Here is a 15,498-nt window from a genome sequence, read left to right as displayed (position 1 = left end):
CGTTTCTAAAGAACTAGTCTAGCTATTGGGGTTCTGACGAGATAAAGTTCTATGGAGTTCTCCCGATTCATCAACAAAATTAAGTTTCTGTTAAAGTCTGGCCATTTGTGCATTTACCGTTATAGATACGAGTTCAAAATGGAACAGAGAACGAGAGGATTTCACCGAGCTGTCTGAAATCCAACTGCAAAATGCAAGGCGATCTTATAAGGCACCGAAACATGAATAAAACTGCTCAGAAAGAAAACACTTTATCTGTGCCTTGAGTTGCACGCGAATTATGCAGAGCCACACATTTTCCCCTTTTGAGGCCTCTCTACAAATCATATTTATAGATTTTCCTGAGAGATGACCCATCTTTGTCAGTTTCAGTGAAGGCATTCTCCCCGCCAATTATTCTACAACTAATCTATGTGGATAGGCTTCTTTCCTTCCTTCATTACCTCATTCCCTCTTTCCCTTGACGTCAACTCACGTTAATTGGAGAAGTGGCTTCTGGAAGTGACAGAATTTTGTTGTCCCATGTCCAGTGTTGATTAATCAAAAGCGATTAACCAGCCTATGAGAAGAGTCAGTTGCAACTTCCTTTGCAAAGGCACATTGTTTTGTGTGCTCGGGTTACTTAGCAACTCAGAGATATGGGACTGGCTCCAAGTTCACAAAAAGTTGAAGAATAAATTTTAGGTAACTTATTTTCTCACTCCTAAACACACTGTAAAATTGAAGGAGACACACTGACCCCCCCCCCATGCCAAACGAAGAAAATGGGAAATAGCTATTGAAAAGGGTCCATTGTAGATGTACGCCACTTAACACGATCAGAAAACGAGATCCATATTTTGGCGGCAAGCAACGCGGGTATTAATTTTCTGATTCTGCTTTTTAAGTGTATATTTAACTCATAACATTGGGAGTCACAAGAAGGGGGTTTTAATTTGCGATACAAAGCCACTTCGTGGGAAAATTTTTAAATGAACTGGTTTCAGAGTTATGGATATTTACTTTCGTATGCATTGTACATTGCTGTCATTCCTAAATGACCTGCTAGTCTCCCCTCACACCCATACACATACACCTTTTAAGAACAGGCCGAAACACAGCACCAGAGCCCACTGAAATGAAGTCGCTGAAAGCCTCCCGTTAATTTGCATGGGGGTTTTGGATCATAGTTTGGAGCGTCCCACCTGCAGTAGATAGTAGGCAGGCGGACTACTCCATGGGTCAAAGAGACTATCGATTGCGGGATCAGAACCTGTAATGGTAAACTCACGTGAAAGGGGAAATGGAATTGATAGTGGTGTATTAAAAATAATCAAACCCCAGGAAATGCAGTTTTAGGGAAAGCAGCATCAACATTAATCTGGCATGTTTTCGTTCTTACCAGCTTCGCACAGCTGGTAAGAAAAACTACCACAGAAGCACATTTATATAAATCCGTTTTGCAGCCTTCTTACAATGTTTGTGTCAGAAAATTCCAGGACAACATATGTTATACACCACACTCCCCCCTCACCCCCCCACCCCAGTTTTCAAGCATTCATATTGTGTCCTGTCACTCTGGTCCCTTATAATCACTTCAATCTGATCAATCCTTTCTCCGGGCCTAACCCTACTCCCACTTAATTCAATGGCAAAAACTATCTCACTGAATTTCACTGGGAACAGAATCTGGCCCTCAGTTAAAACTGCCATCGAGTCACTGGTGGGTAGAGGGGGGGCCCTTCATGTAAAAGAAGAAAGCCCTTAGCATGGCTCCTATGGTACGTACACCGGACAAGTAAATTCATTGTCAGGATCCACCTTGAGATTGCTAAACCGTTGCTTTCAAAGTGTCTCTTTGTAAGGCGATATAGTCCACAATTTATAGTAGTATAGATCAGGAAGGAGAGCCAGGCTCAACACACTATGAGGGCTTCATTGTTGTTCCCGCTCTAGTGAGAAGCAATCCAAGTAAAGCAGGTAGCTGGGACAGGCATGTTACCTACATCACAGAACCTTCAGAACCGAGGGAAAGGTGTGCGCCAGACAACAGAAAATATCTCGTTAAAAAAAAATTAAAAAAAAAAAATCAGTGATCAGGACAAAACCAGAAAAATGCATAAAAGCATGAGGGAAGACCAAAAAGAAAAGAAAATTTATTTCCCCTATACAAGGAGTGGTCTGCCAGGGAGTAAAAACATCACACACACCAGCCAAAAATCTTGTCAGTGCAACAAGCAAGGTTAAATGCAATGGAAGAGGAAGCGAACAGTAAAGGCTTCCGCGTGGAGGTACCTGTTATAGGGGGTCCTCAGGAGAAGGGCCTGGCTGCCCGTGCAGCTGTCTGTGGGGGTGTGACAGCCGTACACTGGTGGAGGTACCGAGTACTGTTGATCGCCTGTAGACAAACCACAGAGAGTTAACCACGGCCATGCTCAGCCCTTTTACTGGAAATCTGGATGGGGAAGGGGAGCGCTACTTTGAAAATTAAGAAAAGTTCCAATACAAGATACATTGGCTGGTTGAATTCAGGATTAAGCAGCTATAGTCAGAATTCAAACACACGGGTGTTGGGCCTGCATAAAGCAAGTTTATTTGTGTGCACCGGCCAGATTCTGCTCTCCTTTGGCACCAGCGTAAATCCGGAGTAACTCCGCTACGAGTCACTGTGGATTTACAGCGAGATCCCCGCCAGCCATGTAACACCTTTAGCACCACTAACCAAGCGGCACTGGAGTTCATTACATCTCAAGTATCTCCCATCGATGTGGAGCCCGCAGGTTCAGGTAACCCGTGTAATCAGCTCGGTACGCTATGCAGCAGCCAAGAGTAAAACAATGTATTAATAATGGGACCCCTGGCCTCGGGGACGGAGAACCCGGGTAACGTGTAACTGCTGGGGCCATTCCCTAGAGAGGCTATTTTTTGCGTGGGCGGTGTTGGATGTTTCTCCCTCCTTTTCGGCTACAGAAAGGTCTCTACCGTTACCTAGCGAGGTCTGTTGACTGATGGGGTCCTCATGTTTGAAGGAGTGGTTTGTAAACTGCGCTGCGTGGTGAGAGGGAGTGTGGCCGTAACTTGGAGTCCCATCAAACGCCACTGCGCTGTAACCTTCCAAAAGAACAACAGAAGAATCAGGAGTTAGTTGCCTAGCCTTGAACTTTCTCGTGAGGCAGCTTCCTGCGAACTGTCTCCAAGCAGGCGTCGAAAACTGAAGCCTAAGCTCTCCCAAGGGTTTGAGCTCTCAATGGCTCCCTTCTGCCAAGATAGCCATCAAAGTGAACTCCGATAACCCGAAGAGCGGGTTACCAAAATAGTTCGCTCTCTATTTATGGCCGTGGGTCTAGTTAAAGCCTCCCCCTTGGTGCTGTTTGCGTCTATTCTCCGATTGCTGCTCTACTCTGGTGCAGCCCCCTCTGCATTGAGCATCGGAAATGGTGGGGGTTTGCCCCATAACTCGCTCTCCCCATTGCAGCCTCACTCGTGCCATTTCACAGCAGCCTAGAAGAGAGAGGCATTGAGGCCAGGACAATACATTATCTGACCGGGAGAGTTCAGTTAAAAAAAAAATATCAAAGCCTTTGCTGAGAAGGTCACCTCTGGAGAGGTCCTGAAAGGGGGGAATGGGCCAAAGAGGGTGCTGTGCCCGGGAAGGAGGAATGCCCATTGGCACAGTGCAGCTCCGGGTCAGGAGCCAAGCCAGTCAGAGCACTATGAAGAATGGAAAATCGGAAGTCTCGTTCCTCTTTAAAGAGGACAGATCGGTTTCAGTCATAAAAAGGATGTTTTCATTAATTGTTGCTCATCTTAAAGAGGAAGATTCCCATCTGCTGTGTGTTCTCATCTGCCATTTCCAGTTTTAAAGTTACCCTTTAATCTTTTTTTTTTTTTTTTTTTTTTTTAAAAAGAACAGCTTTCCGAAGAGTCTGCAATAAAAAGGTGGAATGTTAAATGAAAAATAAACTCCTACTTTAAAGCGAAAATTGCTGGCCAAAATAATAAACCTTATATTTTTCACCGAGGAGATTCAGATGGAAAGGGATCACCTCTGCTGACCCGAGGCCGACACCCAATCGTAAATCAGGCGTTTGGACACCAACTTTCATTAATTACTTGGAGCCAGCTAAACAACTTCAGCTAAAAAAGTAATTACAAAGTAATATTATCTTTGAGGCTTCTCAGCTCATCAGCATTTACCTCAAAACCCAAAGATGTCAGCGCAGCTCTTTTGAGAGCAAATACAAACCTTAAATCTTCCTTGGACCGCGAGCTCAGCTTCTTTATAAAGATCACATTTTCTTCTAACCCTTATTAGTCTAGCTCGGGCCTCCTTTGGGGAACCGTTTTGACGAAACACACAGTTGGACATTGGCCTCTACGAATCTCTTTATCACCATTCTTACATGTATATTCCATAACCCCCCCCCCCCCGCAGCCCAAAACCTCACTCTGGCTTGGAACCCCCTTGTGCTAGGCGCTGTACAGGTACATCAGAAAACAATCCTTGCCCCGACAGTGCTGTGGTCACTTGTTACGACAGAGATTTTCCAATGAGGTTACACTGGCTTTATTTAAAGGAGCTCGGGAAGACATATCAGTGGGAGGCAGAAGATGGAGATTACAGAAAACACTGTGGCGCTGGAGTAGCACTAGTCCCATGCCTCCATTTTATAATAAATTATCGGACTATGGAGTTCCGTCACGGAGATGAAAGGAGGAAGCTACAAAATAGCAAAGATCTTGATTATTCTGCCCTGGAAGTCGTTCTGAACCAGCCCTTTGGCCCGGGCTTCCATTAAACACCGAGCCGCATTTCTCCAGACCAACCCAGTCTTTGTATCCCACCCCCATGGCTCCCCATGGCTCCTTTCTCTTCCAGAGCATGCTGGGCCCCTTTGGCAGCGATGACAGCACGGGTACCCCATGGACTTCCATGATACAGCTGTTTCTCGCCCTCTTATCTCCTTCACAGACTCAAGGATTTTTTTCTTCCCCCCTCCTTGTTTCTTTTCAGCGTTCTAAAACACTAACACTTTCTTAGTTACTTTTGGCCTGATACAGACATTTGGTGGCCTTCGAAACTCTGCTCCGAGCAGAATGATGTTTTGGCCGCATTTTCCGGTGTTGCCTGACCCAAAGCTTCAGGAATGTGATAAGAGAGTTGAGTTCTGAACAAGCCTCCTGATAGCAAGGTCTCTTTAATTAGGACCTTATCAGAGGCAGGGCTGATTAAAATGTGCTGAAAATAATTGAAAGTTGCGCATCTGTTGGAGCATGCGATCTTCTGAAGGAATCCAATTGTTGGAGGAATCCAGCTGGATGAAAGGACAGGGGAAGCCAGAAGAGAAAATGGGCAGAAGTTTCAAAGCCTTATTTCCCCCCCAACACTTGGCAAAAAAGTGATTGCTGAGCCAAGGTAGCGTCTTTCCCACGGTCTGAAAAGGCAAAGTGCAACCTTGACTGATTCAAAGCAAGAACATTTTATCCAGCCCTAAAATACTGTTTGCGATCTTACCAAATTCCTTGAGGCCCAAAGGAAGCGTTGTGTGCTGTAAATATTTTTGCTTAGTGGAGAAGATGCTCGTACCCGTTACTATTTTGGGACTGTCACTGTACTGGGCGCTATATCGGGAGGTGTATCAAAATATGGCACAAGCATGTGTGTCTTGAAACCAAATATTTACGGCCTGGGCGCCCCACCGGGGAAATCTCTCCAACGGTTTAGAGATCAGAGTCGATCTTCAGAAAGCCTAAATTTAGCGAAAGTTGGCAGGTAGGCATTTTAATACGGAGAAAGAACAGGTAGGAGACATACAGAGGATTAGTAGACCATGGTAGTAGATACCACCCATTTCCCCCCAGCCTCTAAGACCTAGGTTAATAGGGCCATTCTGGAAGCTCTTTCAATTCAGTTTTTGATCAGTCCGAGTCTTGTCTTCTCCATTCTGAACAAAAGCAAGTGAGGGGGAGTGCGATGCGTTTGTAAATGTCAAAATATGCAGACAACCGATTGCGTGAAGCTCGATCGAAATGCTGGAGGTATCGCATACCTGCATGTGTCATAAAGTGATGGTTTTAGCTGATCCACTTACAGTGTGATTGGATCTGGTTCACCTCTAGTTTTGGACAATTTTGCTGTCTATTTATTAAAAGACAATTTGCTCCCAGAGCGAACTATATTTTCCCCTAGAGATAAGCTACCAGATTTGCCTGCAGTAACACCCAGGTCCAGCCAAAGGAACAGAGAAGACTGTTCTTTGGGAAAGTTAAACCAATCTCTCTCATTTAAAGAATTCCTTATGCTAGTTTAAATCAAAATGCTGAGGAAAATAAGTTTATTTTGGCTAATATTCTCTAAGAATCGATTAGGGGGAATCGATCTGACCAATTGCATTCCTTTCACCACCGCCAGACACACATTAACATTTAAAATTATCTTAATGTCGGTGGAACCAAAATTTCCTTCCCATCTGACACTGTAGATCATCGTGGGGAGAACAGATACTTTTAAGTATACAGATAGAAAATCTAACCGAGAATGACTGAATGTGTAGTCGCAGAAAAATATAAAGGTAGCAGTATCTGGTGTTGAATTATTAAAAACGGAATTACTCTTATTCTGAGCAAAATGTAGACTGCAGCTCAGTTCTGATGGTCACTGCAAACTGATATTTAAAACATTTACTATATATGCTGCCCTTGTCTGTGTCTTGAAGCGGTCTGCTTCTCCTAATCCTCGCTGTTGTTTCTGATTGTTTAATTCTTGCTGGAAGGCCCCAGGAATACTGCACATATACATTTTAAACGTTTAAGCAAACATAGAAGAACTTCTCCTGAGACATTAGGTTATTCGAAAAACGGCTAACCATTAGAAATCCAACATCAGCCTAGGTGCACACAAACTGAAAAAAAAAAAAAAAAAAACCACACAAAAAAACCCACAGAGCAGGTATTTGGAAAGGCGAATGCTCTTTAGTTTGCAATCGTGGAAGGCGTACGTTTTACCTAACATGTTGGAGAGTGCAAGAAATCCTGATACCCCCCCAGCTACTCCACTGCCCAGAAATCTGTGTATTAAAATAATAAAAATAAATTTTAAAATATCAGTAAGACATCCTCCCGCGCTCACACACGCCCAAGTGTCAAATAAATCTGAAACATCTCCCCCTCCATACACAATTCTAATAGTTCTCCAAAAGTAATCGTTTTTCAATAATAAGGCGTTTGAACGACTTTTGGAACCAAGTAAATGAACGCTGCTTAGAGACACTTTACATCTACTACTGCCTTCGAATCAACGAGCATTTTGGTTTCAAGGACTGCATTGCTGAAGTAAATGCTACAGTAATTGAGTATTAAATCATGAAGCTCAAATACTTTATTTTTCCTACATATTCTTAGCTTTTTCTCCTCAATGCCTAGTCTACAACCCACGACGCAATTCAAATACTAATAAAAGCCCAGTTTCTTTATCGGGATGGCGAGTTATCAATATGCACTGCAATGAGGCACTTTAGAAGGTAACAGGAATAGCAGCCGTGTTAGTCTGTATTCGCAAAAAGAAAAGGAGGACTTGTGGCACCTTAGAGACTAACAAATTTATTTGAGCATGAGTTTTCATCCAGTGAAGTGAGCAGTAGCTCACGAAAGCTTATGCTCAAATAAATTTGTTAGTCTCTCAGATGCCACAAGTCCTCCTTTTCTTTTTTGGAAGGTAAGCAATTCAACTATGTGAATATTGCACTTATTCCACAGAAGAAACCATGCTCTTGAGGTTGTCATGTGTGTGTGTGTATATATATGCCCGAATTGCAACCGATCTGGTGTAAGGCACCCAGAACACCTTTGCGTAGAAAGGATTTGTTGCCCTCCTCTTAAAAAGAACAGAACATATATTTGATAAAAGATAATGCAACCTGCCTGAAGGACTCTTCCCGTCTGATTAAAAAAAAACCCCGATCAGCCTAATTTAATTTATCTTAAAATCTCATATTCAAGCAAGGGTTGGTCTCAATAGATCTATAATTATATTTTTCCAGTTTTAGGTTTAAGATAATTAAACCTTATATCTTAATGCATTTAAGATAATTAATTAGTAGCTGATTACATGAGGCATTTCTAAACAGCAAACCCTTAATCAAGGAGCCATTGCAAGCTTTCAGATGACCCAGGAAAGTGTTGCACATGGAATAAAAACGACGCACTTATTTCTTTCAAACGGGGTAAAAACTGAACCTTAAACGCAGTGCTTCATTATATGCTGCTTGGTATTTTCCCCCTTCCCCGGTTACATCTGCAGATGTTTAAATTACAGCAAATGGAAGGAAAATGGTTAGACTATAACTACGTGTCCACATTTAGGGATTGCTTGGATTTATGCTAATGGATTTTCCTGGTAATTTAATGGGTGTAAATTTAATGGCTACTGAAATAGTAGTTTCTCTGTTATTCCCTTCCTGGGAAAATACATTCTAACACCAGATTCAGAGATTATCTAAATGTCATCCCATTGTTTGGTTAGCTCGGGTTTTGTTTTTTAAAATATCTTCCAATGGGAGATGCCACAATTACCTGTTCAGTGGAGAGGGAAAAGTGGGCGTGTTATTTCACTGCTTCAAAACGTTAGTTTAACAAACAGAGGGTTTCAGATTAAAAATATATTCTAACGGGAGTGATTTATTTACGATGATCCATTAACTGTTAAAGATAATTCCCCACCTTATACTAGATGTGTTGGAAGTAAACGCTCTAGATCACCTTGAGAGTAACCCCACCGACATTTGACTGTCTTGAAGCCAGCCCCACTTTGAAACAAAACTCTGCAAGGAGAAAGTTTCCTGGTCTCGCCAAACAACAGGAGTGAACCACCCACCTTCACTACAGAAGCTGAGTGAGAACTCAGTTTAAGAGCGAATAGAATAGCAATGCCAATTCGTACACTATTTTAAAGAAAGCCTGAGTGAGTGGCCATCCCAGTTTAACAGCGGCGTGCAATGGAAATCCCTGCAGAGATGTGGCTGCCAGAGCTGGGTCTAGAGACGTTGGTCCCAAAAGTCATTGGTACAGTTTAAGAAGGGGGAGGGGGCTGATCTTGGTTGTCTAGTGAGTTGCACGGGGAAGAGGACACGCTTGGGAAAGGGCTCGGGTGTTAGATTACCCAGCTGCTGTCTGGCGGGGAACAGCCAAGATACAGTTCTGTTTACAAGCCTGTCGGGATTGTTGCAAGAAGAGGGAGAGCCCCATAAACCATTCCCCGGGCGCAAGCTGGCCTTACCCTGGTTGCGGATGGCTTGCTGGCTCTCCAAGCAGTTGGGCAGATAGGCGCCGTTGGGGAACATCCGAGCCTGGCCGGAGGGCGCCTGGCTGGGCGGGGGGGCTCCGAAGGGTCCGTAGCGGCAGGCGCCGGCGGTGCCGGTGAACTGGCCGGAGAAGTGGACGGTGAAGGCGCTCAGGCACTGCTCCTCGTGGGGGTCCGAGGCGTTCCAGCTGGGCTCCTGCTTGATGAAGGAGTGCGGGGCCAGCGAGCCGTAGGACGCCCCCGGGGGGAAGTCCAGGACCGGCGCCCACTGTGCGGCGCTGCTCACCGGCATGGCGCAGTTGCTGTTGCCCGGCAGGGAGGACACGGGGGGGAGCAGGGCGTTGAGATCTCGCACGTCGGAGCCCATCTGGTCGCAAACTTTCCTCCTGCCGGGGAGCCAGTCCCCCCCCGGGCCGCACTTATTCCAGGCGACCTGCCCCCTGCCTGCCAAGCCAGAGCCCGGCTCCGGCTGCAGGCACCAGGCTGCCGAGCTCAGCCCCTTGGGGGAAGCTTGCTCCGGAACACAAGTCCCCGGGTCCAGCCCTGCGGGAGCCGGCAACAGCGCCAGGGCAAGGTTATTCTCCAGGTTCACCCCTTACTCCGACAGCACCGGGAGAGCGGCCAGCGGCGGGCTGGGGAGAGCAGCGGGGCGCGCGAGCCGCCTGGAACTCCCTACCTCGGATGCTGCCTGGCCGCCCTCAAGTTCCCAAAGCTCAAATAGCTGGGCTTGCACGGGAGGAGGAGCCAGGGGCTCTGATGCTCCATTCATCCAAGCTCAGCCTGCTCTGCTGCGCCAAGCCAGACCCAAAGCACTGGAGGGAGGGGGCTGGCGGGGCGCGAGGAGAATCTTTCTCTCCCTCCACGTTACTCCCACCCCTTGGTGCAAACGCCACTGACCCTAACAGCCCTCGGGCTTGCCTTTGCCTTGAGCGAGAGTCCGCAGCAGGCAGGTTATTAGATGGCTCCAGGTGGTCAGTAAGTACAAGCTAAACGATTTCAGATACGAGCGGCTTGCATGTGGAACAGTTACTGGCACAATTGGGATAGGGGAGGGGGATCTCTTACAGGCAATCCGGGGAAGGGGGGGAAAGAGCTTTTCCTGGCCAGAAGCATGAATGAAAGGCACCGTTTTAAAGAGGCAGAAAATGCGTCTTTTCATTGCAAATCTCTCGTTGCTAAAGGTCCCAAGAGGAATTAAATACTCCTTTTACGGGCACCTGTGGGCAAGTGGAAACTCTAAGGACGGGCAGGGGGAATTCACTCTAGTAAGTGAGATGAAGACATAAGAGTAATACGATCATTCATTACCTGGCAGGGTAATGCCTAATTGGCCTGATCTTTTGTGGCCGTTTTGCGGAGCTGGGGGCGGAATTAATTGCCCGGACATTGGGGAGACATCAAGAGCTTCCCTCCTGCGGCAGCCAGTGTGACAGGGCTCCTTAGGGTACCAGAGTACCGAGATCTCTGTACGAATCTCTTCAAAGGCTCAAACTGGAGAGGACCAGAGGTATGGAAGAGAATCACAAGGAAGGCAAAGGGCAGAGACACACAGGAAGGGACTTTAGTTGGCTGGCCAGTGATACGTTAGTGTGCTGAGATATAGGGGATTCAGTCTCTTAAAAAAGATGTCCCCAATTCTACGCAGCGAACTGGTATTTAAATGAAACACACAATCCCACCGAAAGGACTCAGCCAGGCAGGCTGCTGTAGAACCGTACACAATAAACAACAGGGGCTGATGGAATCTTTGCTTCCAAAGGAATCGCCGGGCACTTCCCCCCGCCTCACCAGCCCTTCTTCCACGCGCGGCTAGACCCTGTTTGCCCGGGAGACCAGCATCCTCTGCAAAGCAGGGCCTGGGGGCAGCTTCTATTGGCGCTGCCAAAGTGGCACCCGGGAAACCCCCATTAAAACTCAGCGCACCCGCCCTTCCCCTTGACATTGTCCCAGGGCTCGCAGAGAGGCGAGCCACGTTAGCGCACACTCTGGGCTAGCGCAAAGGCCCTGGCTGGGCGTCCGGCGCGCGGCTGAGGTTAGCACCTGCACTAGCCAGGTGTCCCCAGCCGCCTGCTCTGCTACCCTACGCTTTAGCTCCTGGTTAGATGCTCATCATGGCAATGAATCGTGCTGAATGGAATCCAAACAAACTGCAGGGCGATGAGCAATTAGGGCCTGATCCACAGCCCACTCCAATCAATGGGGAGCATCACCATTGTCTTCAAGGGGCTTTAGATCAGGTCCTTACAGCGGTGGGGGCTCATTAGAAAGCCTTGGCTGGAAACACCCACTGACTCTGGTCCGTGTGAAATTTCCTTCCAACCCTCTCCCTCTAGAGATCGAGCTCCCGGGACAAGTGACAGTTTCTCCCACGGGATTGGATTTTGCCTGCAGACAACGGACACTTACAGCAGGGAAAGACACCGATACAAACCCATCTTCAGCTCTCACAGCAGTTTGTCTCGTTGGCGTTCTCTGTCCTGCTCAGCCAATAAAGTGGTGGTAGTTGGTTCGGTTTTTTAAAGCAATGACACTCTTTCCAAACACGAAATAGGGGCTCCTGTTCGGCTACCTCCTTTTTTCAAAGTTACTAATAAATCATCTGCTTCTGAAAGACGCTTCCAACGCCTCATATAAACAGGGTTCTGATAGTTCCTCGATGGTATATTTTGATATTACACGCCCTTTACATGTCTTTACATTTTGATATTGCATGCATATTCCACGAGAAGCGAAACATTCCAAATCACTCGGTCGGTGTACTTTGTATTTTTTCCCCACCAGGCATGATTCAACCTGCATAACATAAAATTATCTACGGGACATGTAGAATATTAAACAAAATGCAGCAGTCACACTCGAACCTCACCCTGAAACCTTCCGCTTTGGGTACGTAAAAATAAAAGATCTTTAAATCTCAACGAACTGTAACTAGCATTTTTCTGTAAAACCGAATTTGTCATAGTCTACATAGCAATTTTCACTGTAATCCTTTCCCCACACAGCATCGGAAGTTGTCACAAAGCATTATCAACTCCGATTTTATGTTTTAAAATAAGAAAAGAATCAATGCTAATCACCGTATTTAAGTATCAGGGTCTGAATTTGTTTTCTCCTTTAAATAATTAACACAGCTAAAAGTTTTGTAGTTAAGTGATTAAACTACATGATTTTGAGAAATAACGTTGAAGCAAATCACTGGTTGAATATGTAAATTGGTCTTACTACTCTAAAAGGAAACAGATTTTAACCCAAAGGCAATCAGAGAAATGTTGCTGTTGCAATAATCAAAGATCGCCCAGGTTTGCGGATTTATTGTTAAGTGAGGATGAAACTAAGGAGAACTCTGTTTGGTATTGCTTCCAGAAAATTGCTTATGAAATTAGAACCCATTCTTTCAAGGGAATCGAGGTGATTCAACCTTCGATTACATTGATTGGTTTGTATTTTTATTTCTGTTCCCTCTCCCACTTCCTAATGTGGTACAAATTAACCTAGTACTGACAAAGCTATAGTCATCTGTTTTTATTCCTGTAGCTCGAGTCGCGTTTTTGAGCTACTGAAAGATAAATATTCTGCTGGCTACAGCTGTTATTGAATTTGTTTGTTTCAGCAGTTGATAAGTGCTTTATAATATAATTAACCTCTAGTACTGAACACTACAATATATACGTGGAAATGAACATCTTTGAACTGTTATACCAAGTATTTTAGGGATCTCTTAACACAAAGGCAAAGTCTTCTAAAAGTGGACTATCTTATTCTTTAGTAAATTTTTTGCTTTGTTTAAGTAACCAGAAGTATTACTGAACAGAAAAGGTAATTTCCTCATTAGGGAGGACTGTATTATTCAGACTGTCAGGAAGACTTAAGAAAGCACTTCCAAAGCTTCCCCTCTCTCAGCTGAACACAAAGTGGATAGAATCAAACAAACAGCAAACTTTAAACCAAAACAAGGCGCAAATAAATTCCAGCAGGTTCTGTCTTTATACCCAATACACCAGCTCCAGCTGAGAATAAGGACTGACGGGGTGAGGGAAGGGAAACAAGTCAATTTGTACCCCCAAAACCGAGTTTAATTTGTTAAAACTGTGTCTTATTACAGATAAATGTGGAGGTAGGTGAGATAGGTGTTGAAATGTTCCTTGCCCGTGTGTGATACGTGCTGTAACTGGCACAGGTTACATACCGTCTTTACGAGAGTTTCACCTGACCCTAGCAGAAATGCTAAGCATACATAGACTGGCTATAGGCTAGGAGGACACATACATTCCTGAATCGATCAATCCATCGCTTTTAACAGGTTTCTTTAAAGAGCCAGATTCAGGGGCATGCACTTCCCAACAGCGATGCCCAGCGACTGCCACCTGAGAAGATCCTACGGGGCAAAGCCACAAATAAATATAAAATTGGAGACTTCTATATTTGTCTATACTACTGGGTCGAGCAAAGAAATCAATAAAAGATTGGGTGGAACTCTATTTGCCGGTCAACTAGTCCGCCCTTGTCAATTATGAAGGGAAAAAGTCAGCAGGAAGATCACAGAGAGCCCTGGTAATTGGCCATCCCCACTTTTTGCATCCATTTCCTCACATTCAACAGGGCACCAGGTTAAAAATACCCCTGCAATAGACGCACTTTATTGTTGGAGTTGTTTTCAAATAAGAGCTAAATGTCAAGGTCAGAAGCGTGGCCGATAACTCAGGAAGGGGTTAGTACATGCATCCAAATCCATTGAGCTCAGAGCCCTCTTTTTCCAGAATTAAAGCGATTCCAGTGCGTATGTATGTGTGTGGAAGGAAACGAGCCCTTCCCAAGTTCATTTTCAGATCTAAGGAGCAAAGCCAGGGACCTTCCCTATTTCAAAAAGAACCTTTAGATATAGCTATATCTCCATCTGTCCCATTTTTAAAATATTGGACGGAGGCCCGATTCTAATCTCACACCAGTGTAAATCAGGAGGAACCCCACTTAAGTCACAGAGTTACCCAACATTTAACAGGTCAGAATTCTGGTCCCTGGGCCTCAAAACAAAAGACAGGAACATAGGAATTGCCAGACCAGATTAGATCTGCGGTCATCCAGTGTCAGGTCTCTCTGACGGTGGCCATGAGCAGATGCCTCAGAGGAAGGTGTGAGAGCCCCAACAGACAGATGTGGGATAATCTAAGCGCCCCACTCCCACTTTAGGTCTCATCCAGCCCTCCCATACTGAGAAATGGGTTTAACCCCCGAAGCAGGTTTAATATCTCTTCCAACTTTTTAATAATTAATTGCAAAAGTTCTTTAATAATATTTAGAAGCGTTTATTATCCCAGCACTCTGATGCAGAGATTCCCTCTAGATCCCTGGCAAAATGGGCTTTGGGAACCACCTTTACACACTGCTGCAGTGTTGACCCTTTCTACGTTTTTCCCTCTTATTTTTCTGCCTTCCATCCCACCAATTAATGGGCTGAGAATTCTTATTACGCTTTACTAAGCACCATAAATGATCCGCTCATGGCTTGGGGGTGGGGGAGAATGACTTAAACAGAGATAAATTCCCAACAATCCCGATCTTTGTTCACGCGGTTCAGTGCAAACAGAGGGATCTGTCTCCTTTCACTCAGGGAGCTGATCAGGGTTTGATTATTTAAGTGCCAAGAGCAGCAGAAACAAAGCTGTGAACCATCTCCAGGAGTCCAGGGTGCAGGGAGCAAAGAGGCTGAGAGAGGCAGAGAATTAATCACAGCGGGCCCGATCCTGCATTCCTCGTGAGCCTCAGTGTCGCGCTGAAGCCACGTTTATTTATTTGGAGTTTTAAATGCGCCTGCAGCGGAAGTTACAACAAAACAGTCACGCTTGCTATTTACAAATACACCAGCTACAAGGCTGGGATGCACTAGGAATGCAGGATCGGGCCCTCAGCCTCGAGGGAGAGGATCCGACAGTTACTGGGCGAAGAAGAGGATTCTCAGACAAATGTGGAGCGGGAAGACAGATTTCAAATGTGAGCTTCTGCGTTTGGAGAGGAGCCTTCTCTGTAACATGTTCCTTCCTTGCAAACAAATAATCGGATTCGCTCTCGGCTGCGCAGTAGGAAACTCAGAGCTCCCAGCCCCCGCCAGCAGATTACTATTTTCTTCGTAGTTCATGGATCAATTTCACTGAAACCGGCGGGGAAACAGAGCCGGTTCCCTACCCTTGCCCCTTCCCTGTCAGCCTCTAGTCTCAGCTACATAG

General features: G+C 45.4%; 1 protein-coding gene across 5 annotated transcripts in view; it reads right to left on the bottom strand.

Moving 5' to 3' along the window:
* WT1 (WT1 transcription factor) overlaps positions 1 to 9,644 on the bottom strand; it is a 48,512-nt gene extending 38,868 nt beyond the window's left edge. For all 5 annotated transcript variants that reach the window (XM_077818458.1, XM_077818459.1, XM_077818463.1 and 2 more), the window contains exons 1-3: positions 9,254 to 9,644; positions 2,968 to 3,090; positions 2,275 to 2,377 (exon numbers count right to left, since the gene is read on the bottom strand). In XM_077818458.1, the coding sequence (XP_077674584.1) occupies positions 2,275 to 2,377; positions 2,968 to 3,090; positions 9,254 to 9,644 (617 nt within the window). The remainder of the gene's footprint in view (positions 1 to 2,274; positions 2,378 to 2,967; positions 3,091 to 9,253) is intronic.
* Positions 9,645 to 15,498: the final 5,854 nt, after the last annotated feature.

Source organism: Eretmochelys imbricata, chromosome 6, assembly GCF_965152235.1.
Source record: "Eretmochelys imbricata isolate rEreImb1 chromosome 6, rEreImb1.hap1, whole genome shotgun sequence".
NCBI classification, from domain to species: Eukaryota; Metazoa; Chordata; order Testudines; family Cheloniidae; genus Eretmochelys; species Eretmochelys imbricata.
This window is presented reverse-complemented; position numbering and strand designations above follow the sequence as displayed.